Source organism: Dipodomys spectabilis, unplaced genomic scaffold (genome assembly GCF_019054845.1).
Source record: "Dipodomys spectabilis isolate Male_0828 unplaced genomic scaffold, ASM1905484v1 ptg000145l, whole genome shotgun sequence".
Taxonomy (NCBI): Eukaryota; Metazoa; Chordata; class Mammalia; order Rodentia; family Heteromyidae; genus Dipodomys; species Dipodomys spectabilis.
This window is the reverse complement of record NW_024870822.1, coordinates 17,947,391-17,966,921: the sequence shown is the minus strand read 5'-3', so window position 1 is coordinate 17,966,921 and position 19,531 is coordinate 17,947,391. Positions and strand designations below refer to the sequence as shown.

Here is a 19,531-nt window from a genome sequence, read left to right as displayed (position 1 = left end):
GCACAGGGAGTTGGGGTAAGGCTTGGTGAAGGAAAGCATCTCCAAAGAAAAGCTTGGGGTGGACGTTTTATGGGGCCAAGAAAGAAAAGGTCTTGGAATAGTGCTCACAGCCCCGTAAGCTAAGCTCTCAGGAACAATCAGAGCTTGGAGGGATGAACAGCCCTTGGTCACCTGGAAGAAAAAGGCTCTTCTGTGTTGCTCCTGCAGGGTTTGCTTCAGCTGTTCCACGTCCCTCTCCAACTTCAGGTACTCGTTCCAGGCATTTTCCATTTCCTGTTGACCAAGGAAAGGCTTCTAGTCCCTTGTTGTCTCCTTTCTCCCTGGCAGCTTGCGAGTACCTATGCTCCTGATCTCTGCTGACCAGCCAGGGGAAGAGGGAAGGAGACCAGCTGATGGGAGGGAGACAGAGAAGCAGGAGGGAGTGTGGGATCTTACCGTGGCCACCTGCTCTCTCCCTTTTTCTATGCAGAAATGCTTTAATTCCCTGCCTTGACAGAAAGGTCTAGACCCAGCAGACTGACAAAAAAGTAGAAATTCTGACATCTTAGACTGGAATATGGCCTGAAAATTGCTTTGAGAATTCCATCCATTAGGCATTCTCAGCCATCTGGGAATAGCCCAAGGCATGGCAGACAGAGTAATGTCATCCCTGGAAGCTGTTGTCAGGATGCAGCAGCCTAGGAGAGTTCTTCCATTTCAAGATTCTCACCCCCTGGCTATCAACTCAACTAGAGCTGGGGAGATGGGCACATGGTGGCCATCCTTCCTGAGGAAATATCTGCCACCATCACACCCTGCACGCACAGTGGATTCCCTGGAGATCTCAGCTCGGATGTGGACAAGATCCTCCTGAAGCAGCTTCTGCTGGTAGGAAATCTTCTCCAGGTGCTGAGGCTGGTCTCGGTACTGCTCCATCTGTCTGTGTAATACCTCTAGTACGGATTCCAGCTGGTCCTGCATCGGGAAGGACAAAGCATAGGAGTTCAGTCCAAGAGGTCCCCTCATACAATACCAGGAAACAAACAAAGCCTGGAGATATGAAGCCCAAAGAGGCCAGTGTTGAGCTAAGGGCTAAGAGGCAGGGTTCTGATGCCAATTTACTAATAGCTCTGTACCTGGGCTTCCTCACCTACAAAGTGGACTTAAAGCCATTTCACTCCTTATACAATAAACTAAAAAGTGAGTTAATAGAAAAGTCTGGAAGCTCTGGAGAAAAAAAGTGTTATTATAAACCTTTAGCATGACAAATATAATGTCTTATTAAAATGCAATAAGAAAAAAATTCCCTGTAAGGGTCCAAGAGAGTTAATATGGGTAGCCCTAGACCCATTCTAATCTTCATCTAGACTTGATGTCTTCATAGCCTAGATCCTAGAAGAAAGGAATTTAGGTAATGAGGGACTCTGCTCAGCTGCAGCAGTAGCCAATTTCAAAGGGGCAGTTCCTTACTCAGGCCTCAGGCACCCAAATCAAACAAAGCCTCTCCCAGGCTCAGCTCTGAGGGCTTCCAGGCAAGTGGCCCAGAGCAGAATGAGATGAAGATAGCTGGAATGAATAAGCTAAGGTCTCCCTACTAGATCTTCTTCAGGCCCAGATAAAAGTCCCAAGAAGCACATTTTAAGCAGGATTAAAAAAAAATTTAAACTAACAGCTGTTGTCTAAAACATGAGATTCTAATTAATGTCTCAGGAAAGACAGGACAACCAAACACCCTTGCACCCTATGCAAAACCACTGCATACTTTGTTCTCCTTTAGAGCTCGGATCTTGTCTTCTAAGTCCTGGAGGATTCTGTCTTGTTCGCAGAAGATGCTCAATTTGACCTACAAGCAAGAACAGGATGAGGAGAACCTGGGAGGCTGAGAACAAGCCTGCAGGGTATGAGTAGAAAGCCTGTGACTACTACATCCAAACCCTGCTGGAAGCTACCCACACTGGGTCTGGGTCAGGAGGGGTCAGCCTGTCATTGCTCACTCACATCAATGTCACTCTCAGCAATCTTCACAGGCTTCAGACTTCGATCCTTGAGAAGGTCTCGGCCTGTCATCTGGGAGGTAAACAATTTAAAGGAGAGTTTACCGTGATGTTTAGAACCATGGCACTCAGGAAGGAAAGTTAGCTCTATTGTGAATGGTGTTGAAGTCTTGGCAGTGGATTATGGCATGAAAGGGCAAAAAAGCCTAAAGTAAAACCTGCTTCATTTCTATGTTGATTTCTTTTTTTGAGTAAAACTAAAGCCTCTTTGTGATCCTAGTAGCATTTGTACATTTCTCAAAGTAAATGCAGTTGTGAACCCAACTCTTCATTGCATACTTTCATTTCCCCTAAATCTCCTTCCTATCAGTGCAGGATCATCGTTATTATAAAGCATTTATTTACCCCAAATGAATGGGACAGCTGAGTGTGAATCTCAGATTTGCTACTGAAAAGACAGAGGTCTGCTAGTGAGCCAGGGACAAATGCAAATTACAGAAGTCCATCACCTGCTGCCCAGGGCAGTCGTGTGGACAGGAGGAAGGAATGAGCAAATCCTCTGAGCTTGTCTCGCTTCCGCTGAAGGAGATCTCTGAGCAAGCACTTCCCTTCCCCATGAGTTGGGCCAGCCCTCTCACCTACCTATTGGAAGAAGACTTAACCAAAGAAAGAAGAAACCTAGGTAACTTCCAACCAGGGTTTTAAGTTAATACTTGAATAATAGACTCAGCTGTACTTGTATGAGTTACTACCTGTTATCTCCAGAAAGGAAATCATAAAGCATTAAACAAAAGCCATTCCCACACTTGTGAGCCAATGGGATTTCACCTTTCCCAACTTAAAGTGGTCAGTGTTGCCTGTTCCCCTAAGAAGCTGAACTCCACTCTGTCACTTTTTGCTTTTGTTGATGCTGGTCCTGGGGCTTGAACTCAGGCCTGGGTGCTGTCCCTGAGCTTCTTTTGTTGAAAGTTGGTGCTCTACCACCTGAGCCACAGCTCCACTTCCAGCTTTTTTTTAATAGTTTAGTGGAGATAAGAGTCTCACAGACTTTCCTGCCCAGGCTGGCTTTGAACTGTGATCCTCAGATCTCAGCCTCCTGAGTAGCTAGGACTGTGAACCCAACTCTTAATTGTACACTTTCATTTCCCCCAAATCTCCTTCCTGTCAAAATATGTTCGGGGGTAATGTATAATTTTTCCACAAATGTACTTCCATGACCAAGACAAAGTCAGGTACAGCTAGGTCTAATGTACCTCAGATGTCATGTATGGGAGACCATCTCTCTGCCCTCTATTTTGCAGCTCTGACTAGGGAAGCAGAAAGAAGGTAAACATAGCAGAGACAGGTAGAATGTGTGCTATTTATACAGGAGATCCCAGAAAGATGGCTTTTACTTTCTCCCAACTCTATCTGGGAAGTCTAGTTCAGCTCCTATGAATCAGGAGCCAAAATACATATGTAATCATTCCCCTTAGAGCTCAAACTACCCATGGGACCAATTGTCTTACATTCTTCTTTTGTGAAAGCATCAGCAGCAAGTACAAAGGTTTCAGTCAAATAATCTCCTCTTGCCTTGGGCTAAGGATTGATTCTGAGCTACCGAACTGCTGTGATCCATTCCCACCATGTCTTCTGTCACACAGTAGAAAGCAGGGACCATTGTCTTATTATGTTAAAGCCTTGAACAAATGGCCTGGCACAACCGAAGGCCCTCAACAAATGCTTAGTGACATGTAGGTGAGTGAGAATTCCTGGTAAGAGTAGAACTCCACCCAAATTCTGCCTCTTAAACCAACAGATTATAAATACACATAGGTATGTATACACATAGTTGTAGATCACATCAACCTCTACAAGGATCCACAAAAACAGTGTTCTCTCTGAGATGGGAAACAGAAGAGGGAGTGGAAAGAAGGGCATGGAATTAGTACCAGTGTGGCCCCAGACAGGCAGACTCTCCAAGTAGGACGTGGGGAAAAGAGCAGGTGAAAGTGGCAAACAGTCCTCCCATCAAAGCAGAGGAGCATGAGTTTATTCCTTCTCCAAAGGGACTGACTTTTCTTGGCTCATTTCCTAACTAAGGAAGTTACTTTCAAATTGAGAAAATGCTTTGGGGATCCCTCCAGCAAAAATCATCCCCATATTTCACTGAAGCTTTTTACTGAGAATATCTTTCTGATACTTAAATAACAAAGCAGAGAATCTAATTGAGCAATGCCTCATTTATCCACACCACCGGGAAAGGCATGAGATGCTTTATACAAAAAGGGTATTCTGAGAAAGCAGAATCTTCTCCATTAAACTTTTGATGGAAGGCTTTCTAACAGTATGCCCTTCACTGCCTTCCTAGAATACTGAATATACATTCAACATTTTTCTCTCTTGGGAGATTAGCACTTCCTCTTTTCAAAGAAGGAAGTTTCTCTTGTCCTCCTTTAATGCGGTACTTACAGGGTGCTGTAAGCTAAGAATTCAAAGGACTTAAAAGCTCAACAGAGGCCAAGTGCTTCATCTCTCTCCTCCCTTTCACTGGGCTTGCTACCCTTTAGGGCATCCCTCCCACACCCTGAGAGTCTGTCACTACTGTGGTATGTAGTATATCAAATTACAATGCTCTGTTTGCTCATATATCTCACTAGACAGTAACCTCATTAGTGGTGAATATGGAGACTAGGGTGTATATTTTTTCCTGTCTTCAAAGCACAGCCAAGGCTGTGAGGATGCTTGGGAAATGTTTGCTTGGGGAGTTTATGACTATATGACAATCAGGTAGGTTTGTTTTGCTTCCTGGAAGGGCCAAAGACTGTGGCATATGCTTCTTGATTGCTATTTACACAGCACAGGGACCCATCAAGCATCTGAAGTTAGCTCTGTTCCAGAGAGTCATGCCTAGTAAGAAATATTATAACCACAAGTAGTATGTTACAGAAGTTTCATTTTAAAATTGTGCTTTGTGATAGCAATGTTTAAATCCATTTAAAACATCAGCAATGGATCCTCACAGTACCTCCTCAGTTGTGCACTTGGAAAGTCTTTGTATCAAAAGGGAATCAAAGACCCCTAGGCATTGGATCTCCCCTCTTCCACAACCCAACACACTGTCTTCAAGGTTCACACAGGATTCTCTTCCCCAACTTGTAGTCTCCCTTGCTCCAAGAGCGATTCATGTGGTAGCCAGTATTTCAGAGTCAGACCAAGAGGGTATGAGGTGACTGTTTTGTTATAGTCTAGCTCCAGCTTGCTATCCAAATGTCAACACCCTGTCCCAAACAAGAGACCAGGGCCCTCGGGGTATCTGAGAATACGCTGGCTTCTCCAAGGGGACCAGTAACTTCTGCTCCCTCCCAAGAAACTCCCGCTAGACCCTCCTTAGGTGAGCCCTGGCCATGGAGGCGGACGACTGAAAATGGAAACACAACACAAGCTGGTGGCAAGCCAGGCAAGCTCCCCACCCCGCTGGCAGCACAAAAAAATGGAGTCGCAGAACACCACAGATGAGCGGCTCAACCTGTTGCATCAACCACAATGCTGAAGAGAGCTTCAGTGTAATGAAAATAAACCAAAATGACTTGCAGGAAGCGTGGGGCGATCAGGAGAGCAACTGGTTAAGCAAGTGATGGAGCCGGCACTGAGCTAGAAGCAATGGAATGGCCCCGCTTGGAGACGGATCAGATCATCTTACGCTTCTCCTGGGCCGACAGCCCCGTGCTGACTTCTTCAGCACTTTGTAAAGCACGTTGATCAAAGGTTCATTATTTTTTATCTGTTCCAAACAAAAAGGCAAAATACAACAAAACGTAACAGGTGAGACATCAGACAACACTTGAAGCAGCTAGACTCTGGGGAGTTGGCAAGGGGAGGACCTCAAGGAGGACGTGTGCGGTGCAATTAAAAAGAACCTCACCACACTTGGGCTCCTTCCTCTGTAAGACGATTTAATATGATCTGAGTGGAGTGACTGTGTGCAGGCTCTATCAGTACCCATTTCCTTCCTGGCTTGGCCACAGAAGGCAAAGAAGAACATTATAAAAGGTAATTTTGTGTCCTCCTTGCTTGCTCGGAACACTCTGTAGGATGTCAAATCTTAAGAATGATACTGTGCATTCATCTTACTTTGCCTAACATCCATTCCATCTCCCCCCCACCCCCACCCCCAGCCCCGGTCCTTGACATTCACCTCCACACTTGGGATATACCTAAATTGTCTTGTCTTACCTATGGTCCCAAAGGCTCACAGCTCCTCTCAGAAGACATTGACCTCACCTTTTATGACAATGGAGTTCAACCCTGGCTGAAAACCAGAATCATCTGGAGAGCACTTAAAAATACTGAAGCACGGGGCTGGGAAGGTAGCTTGGTGGTAGAGTGCTTGCCTTGAATGCATGAGGCCCTGGGTTCGATTCCTCAGCACCACATAAGCAGAAAAGGCCAGAAGTGGTGCAGTGGCTCAAGTGGGAGAGCGCTAGCCTTGAGCTGAAGAGCTGAGGGACTGCACCCAGGCCCAGAGTTCAGGCACCACAAATACTGAAGCATGCTGGGCGCCAGAGGTGTGATCCTAGCTACTTAGGAGGCTGAGGTCTGAGGATCATGGTCCAAACCAACCTGGGCAGGAAAGTCCATGAAACTCTTATCCCTAATATACCTCCAGAAAACCGAAATGGCATTGTGGCTCAAGTGGTAGAGTGCTCACCTTGAGCTGAAGAGCTGAGGGACAGTGCCCAGGCCCAGAGTTCAAGCCCCATGACTGACAAAAAAAAAAAAAAAAAAAAAAAAAAAATATATATATATATATATATATATATATATATATATACTGAAGCCTGAGTCCCATCCTAGGCAATTCTGATGTCACTGATTGGGGATGAGGTCTGTCCAGTTGTTGTTGTTATTATTATTTGTTTTGTTGGTCTTGGGGCTTGAACTCTGAGCTTGAACACTGCCCCTCAACTCTTCAGCTCAAGGCTAGTGCTCTACCACTGAAGCCACTGCTCCACTTCTGGTTATCTGAGTATTTTATTGTAGATAAGAGTCTCAGGGATTTTCCTGCCTGGGTTAGCTTTGAATCCTCTGATCTCAGCCTCCTGAGTAGCTAGGATTACAGGCATGAGTCACTGGCATCTGGCTTTTTTTTCAAATCATGGTTCTGAGAATTGAATCCAAGGTCTCATGTATGCTAGACAAATGTTTTACCTGAGTCACACCCCCAGCCTAGTATCAGTATTCTTTTTTATTTTTTTGGTCAGTTGTATAAGGTGTTATTAGGGTTTGATCACAGGGCCTTGTGCAGGCACTTTTAACACTTGATCCATGCCTCCAGCACTTTTTTTCAGATAAGAACTCATGCTTTTTGTCTAGGCCAGCCTGGCCCATGATCCTCCTATCCATACAGTCTAACTTTTTTGTTAGAGATTGGCCTCAAACTTCAATCCTACTATCCCTGCTTCCCAGGTAGCTGGAATTGCAGGGATGAGTCACTATGCCTGGCTCCAGCATGGAGATTCTTAAAACCATCCTAAGTGATTCTAATGTGAAGTCAGGATTGGGTAGAATTATTTCTGTAAATCACTGGGTTCTCAAATTTTAGCATACAGCAGAATCACCCAGAAGGATTGTTAATAAGCAGAATAGCTAGGCCCCACTGCATAGGCTCTCACTGAGCAGATCTTGGGTAAGACCCACAATTTTACATTGCTAACAGATTCTTGAGTATTGCTCATACTGCCCATCTGAGGAATCACACTTTGAGAATCACCACTTAGAAGAAATCTGGTTATTCTACATGCTAAAAATACCTAAGACAGTCTTTCCTTTTGATTTTCTTGAAAAGTAAAACCACAGTCTCTAAGGGATAGGAACCAAATATGAATATTTATTCTAGAAGATTCCTAGTAGTTCTAGTTCATAGTCAGGGTTAACAATTTCTGCTGCAGTACCACAGGCCTCAAACTTTAGTGTACATAGGAGTCATATCCGAGCTTATTTTTAAAATGATGAATTTTTTTTTTTTTTTTTTTTTTGGGTCCGGTCGTGGGGCCTAAACTCTGGGCCTGGGCGCTGTCCCTCAGCTCTTTAGCTCAAGGCTAGTGCTCTACCACTTGAGCCACAGCGCCACTTCCAGCTTTTTTCTTTTTGCTTATGTGGTGCTGAGGAATCGAACCCAGGGCCTCGAGCATGCAAGGCAAGCGCTCTACCACTGAGCCACCTTCCCAGCCCCCCGAGCTTATTTTTAAAATGATGAATTCTGAGAACTAAAGGCTCTGACTCAAAACTGCCCTACAGATCTGATATCCCCTTCCTTCCCTTCCCCTCCCCTCCTGTTTCTTTCCCTTCCATTCCCTGAGAGACAGAGTCCTCTTCCTTCTGATGTATAATGTCACATGATTTCAGAATTAATAAGCCTTCATAGCCACAGTTTCTATTTACACTGCAAGGGTGAGAGTTACTAGGGTAATTTTAGATTTTTTTTCCCTGATGATAGAAGATACATAGGAAATAAAAATAATGGACATGGGCCAAATGTGAGCCATTAGGAAAGACTGGCGTGTGGCCAGCCCTCAAGAGCCACTGCTATTGTAGCAGTATATTGCACAGTATATTGCTCAGGCTGACTTTGAATTCACAAGCTCAAACGATCCTCCTGGCTCAGTCTCCCAAGTAGCTGGTACCACAGTAAATATGTACACCTGGTTCAGATTTATATCTTTAAAATCAAGCCCCCTAACATTCCAGAAATAAACAATGTCCCAAATAAGAACTTAATCTCTGCTCCAGAACCAGAATCTGAAGTCAGACAAGCCCTGTTCTGAGGCTCAAAGATGTGAAACTACCAATGGCACAAAAGATCTCTCGAGGGTTGACCACAACCTTCCCCATCTACAAAGTCACTACCTGAGCAATGGCACGTGTCCTCCCCCACATCACCTTCCCCACTGCTTCACAGCTTCATAAAAACAACTCAGAGCTGGCACAGTAGGCATCTGCTACTTAGTAAGGTTGAGGAGAAGGATCACTTGAGCATGTTGAGGTTAGCCTGGGTAACATAGTGAGACTGTCTCAAAAGAATGTGCAAATCAAAGTGAAACGTAGATTTTAAAAAATTAAGTTACTGCTGGGCACTGGCGGCTACTTAGAAGGCTATGCTCTGAGGGTCACTGTTCAAAGCCAGCCTGGGGAAGGAAAGTCCGTGAGACTCTTATTTCCAAGTAACCACCAGAAAACCAGAAGTGGTGGTGTGGCTCAAAGTGGTAGAGCACTAGCCTTGTGCAAAAGAGCTCAGGGAAGGCTCTCAGGCCCAGAGTTCAAGCCCCACAATCAGTAAAAAAAATAAAAATTAAATTGTTAACTACAGTGATCCCTCCACGAACTCAAACCACTCTTTTGAGCCAACTAGGGTTCAAGATTATGAAGAGAAAATCTTCCATGTCCGAAATACAACTCTAAGACAACAACTCTAGGTTAGCAAAGCATGTGGTACATGGAAAAGAGAAGGCAGGTAAGTTGTTTTCATTTATAAAAACAATAAAACCTGTTGACAAGAGAGAAAGGGGACAAATAAGAGGGGGTAAAAATGTGGTTTAGTGGTTGCCTAGCATGCATGAAGCCCTGGGTTTGATTCCTCTTTACCACATAAAGAGAAAAGGCTGAAAGTGGCAGAATGCTAGCCCTGAGCACAGAGAGGCTCAGAGAGAGAGCCCAGGACCAGAAAAAAAAAAAGAGGGTATAAGATTCAAAAATATTATAAACGTGTGGAAATGAAAAACTGAATTCCTCCCTGGTACGAAAGCGATAATAATTCCTATTGCTCAAGGTTGCTGAGATTAAACATATTAATGATCATCAAGCACATGAACACTAACAGGCAGAAACAGATGATCAATGTAGACCCCTTTTCACACTGGCACCACCAAGTAAAATGGCAGAAAAGCAGGTCTTCTCCCAACTATTTTACTATAGCATGCCTTCTGAAAAAGAGCTCTTGTTTGACCACTTGATCCCCTAGCAGGAAAGCTCTAATGAGGAAGCAAATACCTGTAACTGGAAGCTACACGTTAGCTGATCAGAGGGAAGACGGATCCTGGTTCCATGACCAGCGCCATGGAGGCCCCTAAGCCAACATGGTGGGGAGAGGGGATCAGCAGATGTCAAACAGGGAGACTCTCCTTTTCCAGAGAGGCTTATCTCTTTCCCTTGCTCCTCAAGGACCCAGGAGAAACTTCTCACACAAAGCTAGTCCCAGATAAACCACACTTGTGTCTATTTCTATGCCTAGGGTAGTCTTCAGAGCCCATTCGTTTGTGTCTCGTCCTGTAGGGATATTTGTTTAGCATGTTACAGAATCAAAGGACCAATGGGCCTTGGAGTTTTCCTAATCCAACCACTCATGCTAGTCAGTCTCACACAGCCTCAGTTGTACCCCAAGTGACAGGGAGTTTGTAAGAGGTAGCCTTTACAGAAAAGTATTTTTCCTACTAATACTCCATCTAAAAATTCTCCCTTAGGGCCACAGAGAACACATGTTAATGCACCAGAGCTTTACAGACTGTCCACATCTCTCCTAGAGCACCCTTAACTCCAGTCACTCTGCACTCAGCTGTGTTGGATGCTGGTATGTTTCTCCCTAATTCCACATGCTTTCCCAGTACAGAACTCTTCCCTTATTCCACAGGGATGCTGGGCAGGAAGTGGACCTGGATTTGCAGGTAAAGGCAGCGCTTGTTTTGAAGGATGGAAGAAAGTTAGCACAGCAAGGGAAGTAGAGGGGTGATAGCATGGGCTCATGGATCCCCTGCGACACTGCTCTCGGTCATGCGAATTGGAATATCTCCTTTGGGCTTAGCAGGTTGGGTTAAGACTTGAACACTGAAAACTAAAGCATCCCACTGAAAACACCAGCTAAAGTTGTGCAGGTCCTTGGCCATGACTTAGCTCTTCCCTGAAGTTGGAACCCTATTTCCCATCTGGGTCTGAGCAGAATAGCACAGCCTCTGTCCTCTGTTTCATACACAGTGTATACATACATCTTCTCTCACATGGGCTATTGGTGAGCCCAGGTCTCCCAGTTGCTGGTGGAAACTGGTTCTCTGAGAAGAGTTTAGGAACTGGAGTACCAGCTATAAGACCACAGAAAATTTTATATTGACACAGCTGCTTTCACGACAAACAATGACAAAATCCAGAAAACCAAAAGTTCACACATGGCTCCTAGCTAGTAAAGCACCCACCCCTACATGCTTGCCTCTCTATCCCATCAAATAATTTTCTTGATATGAATGCCTAAGCTTAGCTCCCACTGAAGCTGAATGCTTTGAATCCACAGCTGTAGAAGCAATGTTCTGAGAGAGGCTATTAATAGCACAAGTTTTAGAGTTATAGCCAAATGTCACTGCCTTACTCCCAGAATGACTGGTGTGGCCATTTACCTCTCTAAGCCTCAGTCAAAGATGATACTGTCACTTTCTTTATAGGGCTTCTGTGAGAGTTAAATAATTTAAGAACAGTAAACCTAGTGATTAGCACACATAGTATTTCTGTTAGAGTAAGGACATACAGAAGCTCTATTCTGTGCTTCAGTTTCTCTTTCTCTAATCCCTTTATGCTCACTTTCTAAGGCCTAGGATAGCATCTGAGTCATCAGGATACCCCTGTGGTCCTATCCAGCCTACTATACCCTGGCTCACTTTGGTTCCCTCCATTCCTTCCCCTTTAATCTCAACCATCCCCAAACCCCTGGTTCTTCAAAGCTACACACACACACACACACACACAGACATGCGTGCATCAATTCTTCTCGCATTTTCCCCTGTTTCCAGCAGAGCTGGGCATACAGGGCTCAATAGATATCTAAATGAACTGGCTGATTTCCAACCACAAGACTTGATGGTGCCTCAGCTTGAGAAATCCCTCCAAGCTACCTGCCTATCATTCATGTCCCTGATCTGCCAGGCTGGATAAAGATCCCTGTGTTAAAAATAGCTCAAGCCAGGTATGCTGGAGGTTTGCATACCCCCATGGAGCCACACAGGCCATCTCCACCCTCGACTGATTAAAGGTCATATTCCTACAGTCTGTTCCGTGGTGCAGGCATAAGGAGGGCTGTTCACAGTGGGAGCTTTCAGAGCCGTGGGAGGGCACAATAGTGGCTCTCTTTCAGAGAATGCCTCTTCCACAGGAGCCTTCTTGGGTTCTCTGTGCTATGAAGGCTGAGTCAGAGCCTAGAGCATTACCCCCTACAGGAGCCCAGTGTTTACCTCTAAATGAAAAAGAGAGGGCTACCAGTTGAACCTCAAAACCACATAACCCCATGTAGAACTTGATCTCTCAGCGACCAAACAAAAGAATCCACTGAGCCACTTGTGACTGAAAATACACATCAGTAACACCTTCTGAAATGAACACACATCCTTGACCCCACCAGAGGCTTTGAAGAAGCAAATGGTTATTTTTAGAGACCTTTGGTTTTAACCAAGAGAAGGAAGAGATCAAAGACCTTCCCCTCATTCTATAAGCCAGAGGCACCACAGCAGAACTCACAGCAACTGCAGAGTTTACGACCTAAAATTCTTCTGATTCAAATGAGATCCAGATTAGTAAAACTAGATGACCTTTGACTTTAGGCTTGAGCAAGATCCAAGAAGGTGAGTATCCAAGGAAGCCAGGACCCTGAGGCCACTTACCTTAAGATCCAGGTATTCTAGGTCTTTCTTCAGCTGGAGGTAGGTATCATCAGCCTTCAAAGGGAGCACAGGGAGGGAAGAAACAAAACCAACAGTTATAAGAGCCAAGAATTTCATAATTTGGAGCTTCACAAGTAACTCATTTACACTGCACAGCTTTGTGCACAAGGGACCACAGCAGAACAACACATCCAGGGCCACGGAGGAAGCACAGAGGGCTCATAGCCTGCTCTTGACATGGCAGCGTCTGCTGGTCACTGAGGGGAAAGCTAGCTTGTCCCTCCATTAGCCATTTGGTGGGGGAGATACTACCAGCAGGCTAGCATAGCAGAGCAGCTGAGGTGGATGCTGGGCTTGAGGCAGAACCAGGATGTCTACCTGGAAGAGCACATGCCACACCTGAGCTAGGATCCCACTAATCATGACCGTTCCAGTTCTCATCACCAAACCTTTGGACTGGGTCACTTCACATGTATGAAGTAAGATGACCCAGAATGGTTACAGGTGGATGCCCAGAAGAGGCAGGGAGATGAATTGAGTGACCCAGTGACCTTTGAACCCAGGACAATAAGGAACAGCAGCTACTGAAGTTTCCTGAATGTTTTATGCTTCTTGGCTAGGCATGGAGCCAGTGCTTAAGCACTGCGTTGCTGTCTGCTTGAGGTGCTTCTGACAGTCTGTCCAGATCATCAGAGTAATTACTGGATGTGAAAATTTGAAAAAGACTTTCCAGAACTCATGCTCTCCTGTGCAGCAGAGCACAGAAGTGAAGAGTAAGGCAGAGGAATGAGAGTTTAAGAATGGTCTGGGGGCTGGGAAGGTGGCTCAGTGGTAGAGTGCTTGCCTTGCATGCATGAGACCCTGGGTTCGATACCTCAGCACCACATAAACAGAAAAAGCCAGAAGTGGTGCTATGGCTCAAGTGGTAGAATGCTAGCCTTGAGCTGAGGAGCTGAGGGACAGCACCCACCCCAGAGTTCAAGCCCCACAACTAACCAAAAAAAAAAAAAAAAAAAGAATGGTCTGATGCCATTTTTTGAGCAGACTTCCAGGGCGTCAGAGCTGAGCAAGCTAGGGTTGGGTAAATGGTCCTCATTTATAAGTTCAGGTGCAAGGTAGTCATAGAATGAAACCATGTGAGAAATTAACACAGTGCTTATTCAGGGGAAGGCCTAGCACACTTGTGGCTTGCAAGCTTTTATTTCAGAACCTACACTGTCCCCTTAGCCATCCTTGCTTCCCCAATCCACCAGGCCCTTATTTACTTTTAGTAGAAGTAGGCAAGAAAAAGCTGTAAAATATTACTAAAAAAATCACCCAGATTCACAACTTACACATTATTTTTTGCATCTATTCTCATATGATTTTTCTAAATGCATGTCCTGAGTCCCTTCGGTCTCACTGGCACAGGACAGTGGATGAAGTAACAGTCTTACTATACTCCTTATCTGTTCCTGTCTGTGCCAGAATCTCTCCCTATCTGGGTACAACTCCAGGCAGGAGTTCAGAACACTGTCCCATACAGGATGTGCACTTTGGCTCCAGCCTGCCTACTTCTGGCAAGGAATCCTGGACAAGTTACTTCCCCTTCTGGATCCTCTTGTCCTTGTTGGCAATAACCCTGTACTAGCCACCCTCTCCTAGGTTACTGTGGTGCTCAGCAGGATAGGAGATGTGAGCTGCTTTTGAGTGCGCAGGCCCTGTCCAAAAAAGAGAGCACGCTCTGCATTCTCTCTTCAGACTGACCCACATGCCTTTCAGCTTGAGGAGTGCCCCCAGCTGATTGCAGCATAGCTCTTTTGACAAGACCACATACCAGCCTTGCAGTCGCTACATACAGCCCAAGAAGCCACACTTCCGGTCCCTCCCACCACACATGCAGCCCCTCCCCAGCACCAGAGGGGCCAGCTCCCCATTGCCACACGATGGGGCTCCCCACTGCCACACAATGCCTGGTGGTAGCATCTAGAAGCAAACAGACAAGGAATAAGAGAGAAAGGCAGACAGCAAAGACAGAACATGGCACAAAGGGACAGGGGCCAGCAGGCTATTCCCTAGCACTAGCCTGGGAGAGCCCACCAGTGCTGACCTGGCAGGTGGGAAAGGTCAGGTGGTGCTGTAGTAATTGGCCAACAGCAAAATTTCGCACGCTGGCCAACTTGGCCTGGTGCCGCCGCAAGTGGGTGAGAAGCAGCGAGAGCTCCTCCAGCTGCAGGGGTGTAGAAACATCAGGAGGGAGTTAGCCACCACAGGGCACACCCCTGCAATTACACTTCTCACCCCAGTGTCAGCACAGCCCTGGTGCCATACCACTAAACAGTGACGGCATTAATTCTGTCATGAGAACAAATAAAGGCACTAGTAGCATAGGGCAGTAGGAAGTCAATTTTGCAGAAAATCTGCAACCGCCAGTGCAACCCCACACAGACCCAAGATTTGAAGACAAAGTTAATTGATCAAAGTGAAGACCAGGGAAGAAAGAAGAGCAAATAGGAGAGTGAGTAGCTGGAATATCCTGCTAGGGGGAAAATGTCCTATTCAAAAAGAATAAGCCCGACATTCTCCTTTATTTCCCCCAATATTTGGAGGTCTAGCTACATGAGCCTAAGAAAGACACTGGACTTGTGTATCCTCATCTCTAAAACGGGGGTTGACAGCTGTCCTTTAGCCAACATTCGCTCAGAGGAAGGAAACATGCCCAATGAGACAGGGCTGCTTCATATAGGTTGCTTCATGTCATTCACTCAGAAGGCGAGGTAAGGGGCTGCTTACCGACTTGCCGTGTAAACTGGGAGCACTGACAGTGTGTGTCATATAGCCCATGGAGGGCATGGAGCGCCGGTCCACGTGAGATGAGTTCTGTTGGTGGGGAAAGGGAGGAGAGAAATCACACCTGGGCGAGGCAAGGAGTCTAGGACGGAGCCTTAGATTCATCTGTAAAGTGGGCTGTCCACCCTCCTCACTCTACAGCACAGAGAAAGTTTCCACAACTATGAAGGCCCCTGGGAGAGAAACTTAAATGGAGTTGTTCTAAACAATTGAACTCTGTGAACACAGACATCTTTTCCTGCCCAACCTCGGGAAAGTGGACTTCTAGTTGAATGATCACGCACGCAAGCTTCTGTCTCAATGCTTCAGAGTCCTCATCTGTGACCCAGATCTAATTATGTACATCATAGGGCTGTAGTAAGAATTCAATCAAAACCTTTAGAACAACACTGGCACCTAAAAATATTGCACGAGTGTTCGTCACCATGATTAGCCCCAATGGCTCAAATCGGTGCCCACATCGCGGGTGTTGGCAAAAGTCCCCAGGTCTCACCTTGATGGTGTGGCCACGTGCCTTCCTGGGAGAACCCCCCAGAGAGATGTCCACACTTCTCCTCTGGTCGGGTGGTTTCACTGTGACCCTCTCCGCTGGGGTGTGCGGACGCCGAGGCGGGAAGGCCCTTGGCGGTGCCGTGGGAGGGAGGTCAGAGGGAGATGGGGGCACAGAGATGGAGCGGGGCACCTCCAGCATGCTTCGGCTCCGGCCCTGGTCGGTAGACTCTGGGGAGCCGGCACAGACGGGCGCTGTGGGACTGCCGTGCCGGAACTGCTGCCGCTGCTGCCACTCGTACAGCTGCCACACGGTGCCGTCGCGGTGTGCCCGGCGCTCCTCGCTGGACATCTTCAGGTGGCTAGCTCGGTCCTGGGCATACTTGTAGTCACTCGGCAGGTTCCGGGGAGGGGGTGAGGAGCTCCCCGAGGGGTGTCGTGTGCTCCTGGGAAGGGTCTGGTAGTGCTCTGGGAAGTTCAGAGACTGGCTGGGACCCTGGCGAGGAAGCGTCTGGTCCGCAGGAAGGCTGAGAGGAAAGGGAAGGACAGGTTAGGACACCGAGCAAGGGAACACAGCTAGGCACACTCACACGCTGCCATGTGGGGGGGGGGGGGGAGGTAGAGAAGGGGTCCTATGGAAACCCAGAAGTAATAGTCAAAGGAGATAGCCAGGGTTACAGTCACATCTTTTTGAGGAAGACTCCAAAACTAGTTTTCTCTGTCAACCCCTGCCAAGCCCACAGGGGGGCGGGTCTCTTGCCCGCCTCTTCTATGTGTTAGCTCCCTCTTGCTAGTTAGTGGTCAATGACAATGGCTGCTGGGTTGTCAACATTTTCCCTCAACCTGGTAGGTTCTTAAAAGGAAGAACTGGCATCCGTTGCTTCCGTTTTCTACTATTTGATTTAGATTCTGATCAGTCACCTCCCCTAGACGACATCGAGACCTTCCTAACCTGCTTCTATCCTGCCCGTAAATCACAATCACCTCTTCTGATCCATCGGCTCCCCTTACCTGAAAGCTTCCATGTCTCCCTTCTGTTAGGAAATAAAATCTAAACCCCAAGGCAAGTCTTCAAAATTCCTGCACCTGACCTCAAGGGTGTTTGCTCACTGCCTCTCCTACAAGGGCCTGGACCAGGCTGGGGCAAGGCAGGTGAATGGAGCCCAGACCTGAAGAGTATACTCACTTCCCAGGTACACCCCTACCTGCTGTGCCTGAGTGAGCCTCCCCCTCCTCCTAGGCCATCCTCCCCCAATGGAGCAACTTTTCACAGTGGACGAAGCAAATGTTTGTAGTAGTCTGACATAGGTTTGAATCTGCCCTCTGCCACTGGCTGGCTGTGTGATTGTCAGCTGATTACTGACTGCTCTGAACCTCCTTTTCCCTACCTACTGTTCTGAGAAGTAAATGGGATCAGAAAGAGAAAATGCAAAATCTTCCTTACCTGGCACACATTTCACTCAGCAGTGTGCTCATCCCTCCACTGCCTGTCTCCATGGGCTCCCCTGACTCCAATCACCCACAGCATACTCAGCCTTTAGGACAATAGCTCACACTGTTCCCATGGGGGCCCTGCCACCATACTATATCCCTGTGATCTCACTGTTTAATCTGGCTATCACACTGTCTGCAGCTTTTCCAAGGCCCTGTACTGATGTGACAACTCAGACCTAGAAGACATCTCTTCCCCAGCCAAGCTGAAAATTCTTAAAAGGACTGGAAATGTGCCTCATACTCTACAGTATTATCCATAGTCTGAAAGCCCTGACATATAATCAGGTCTCCAACAAGCCCTCCAAAATTTAATGTGGCTTTGAAAACTACTACTAACTAGTCACCAGCTAGCCACACAATTTTCTGAAACAGGAGAAATATCCACAAGGGACAAATTACAGAGTTTTATTACGCTTAAAAGTCTAACCTGACAGTCTTCTATACAAAGAGAACATCCTTTGGTGACAAACAGCCTAAGTTCAAATTCTGCTTTTATTCTGATAAACACTACAAACTTTTATATGGTGCTTGCTCTGTGCTAGACTTTGTTCTCTGCCAACACCACTCAAAGTGTAGTCCATGGGCCAGCAGCATCAACACTTGTTAAAAATTCCAGTCTAGGGAAATAAAGTCAGGTATAGAAAGGCAGGTGTTGCATGGTTTATATGTGAAATCTAAAAAAAGGTAGAACTTACAGAACCAAAGAGCAAAATTCTGGTTACCAATTTGGAGAGGAAGGAAGTGACGTTGGCCAAAGTGAGCTAAGTTTTGGAAAGATTAGAAGAATACTGCACAACATGAAGATAGTTAATAATATACTGTACACTTCAAAATTGCTTGAACAAGATTTAAGTGTTCTCACTAAAAACACACACAATAATTAGATGAGAGTGGGTATTAATTAACTTGGTTTAAACGTTCTACTATATATATATATATAAACATAACATTTATCCCATCTTTATGATTATTACTCCTCAATTAAAATAAACTATATTTTTATAAGTTTTTTATTGTGAAAATACTGTACAGAGGGGTTATAGTTACATGAGCAAGGTAATGAGTATATTTCTTATCAAGCATTATTGCCTCCTCCTTTTAAACTATATTTTTAATGCAGGTACCACCACAGACCTATGAACCAGCATATCTGGGCCCAACCACTTGTGTTCAAACAGACCTCCACGTGATTCTGACATTCTCAAAAGTCTGAAAAGTGCATTTAATCACTTCTATCTGGCTGACCTAAGGGCAGGGTCATTTCTGCCCTCTGAGTCTCGCTTTCCTTATTATAAAATGAGGTTAAGAACCATTTAATAGGTAGCAGCTCCCCCCCCCTCTCCCTTTAAGGGTTACTTTGAAGCTAAAAATTACAGGAGAGAATTTTCAAGATTCCTCCAACCAAGACCTGTCCTGTGTGCCAAGTGTGACTATTACTATGTGCCACTAGGCGGCGGTGTTTGCCTTTGGTTCTCCAAGGTAAGATGGGCACGTCTCTGAAGCCCAGGCAGTGCTTGAATGCTCAGAGGTGGTGGGTGGCTGGGGCAGAAACTATGGGAGGGGCTTCCCCTGAAAGATGGGAACTTTACCAGCCATTGTTTATATTGCCTGATGCAAACTGTAAAGTATGCAAAGCATGTCTGGGCTGTACTCCTACCCTCCAACCCATCCATCTGGCTCTGCAGCCCACTCTTGGCATGTACTATGCCTAGACAGTCAGAGTACCCTCATCTAGCCTCTTGGCACAATGTCACACTTTGCCATTTAGGGGTGGTCCTAACATATCTGCACAATAGTAGGCCCTGGTGTCTAGTAGCCCCAACTATGGCAACTAACAGATAGCAGAGACATGATAGCATTGAGAGGTCCCCCCAGCAAAAGTTGGGAGCTCTGCCTTGAAAACAGAACTCTGCCCCTGAGCAGCTAGCTCTGCCCTGAAAACAGAGCTATTTGCTGGCTCCCAAAGCCAGCCTTACTCCCCCAAGAGATCAATACGTCTTATCCTCATGCCCTGCTGTGTGATGGGGCCTTCTGGTCCCAAAAGGCACTCAACAGGATATTCTGTTTAAACCT

The 19,531-nt window shown here is 46.1% G+C and overlaps 1 protein-coding gene across 4 annotated transcripts in view; it reads right to left on the bottom strand.

The window, feature by feature from the left end:
- Positions 1-19,531, bottom strand: part of Plekha7 (pleckstrin homology domain containing A7) — a 213,429-nt gene that overhangs the window by 23,658 nt on the left and 170,240 nt on the right. For all 4 annotated transcript variants that reach the window (XM_042691307.1, XM_042691308.1, XM_042691309.1 and 1 more), the window contains exons 11-17: positions 15,969-16,491; positions 15,419-15,505; positions 12,647-12,700; positions 1,978-2,046; positions 1,742-1,822; positions 805-954; positions 172-273 (exon numbers count right to left, since the gene is read on the bottom strand). In XM_042691307.1, the coding sequence (XP_042547241.1) occupies positions 172-273; positions 805-954; positions 1,742-1,822; positions 1,978-2,046; positions 12,647-12,700; positions 15,419-15,505; positions 15,969-16,491 (1,066 nt within the window). The remainder of the gene's footprint in view (positions 1-171; positions 274-804; positions 955-1,741; positions 1,823-1,977; positions 2,047-12,646; positions 12,701-15,418; positions 15,506-15,968; positions 16,492-19,531) is intronic.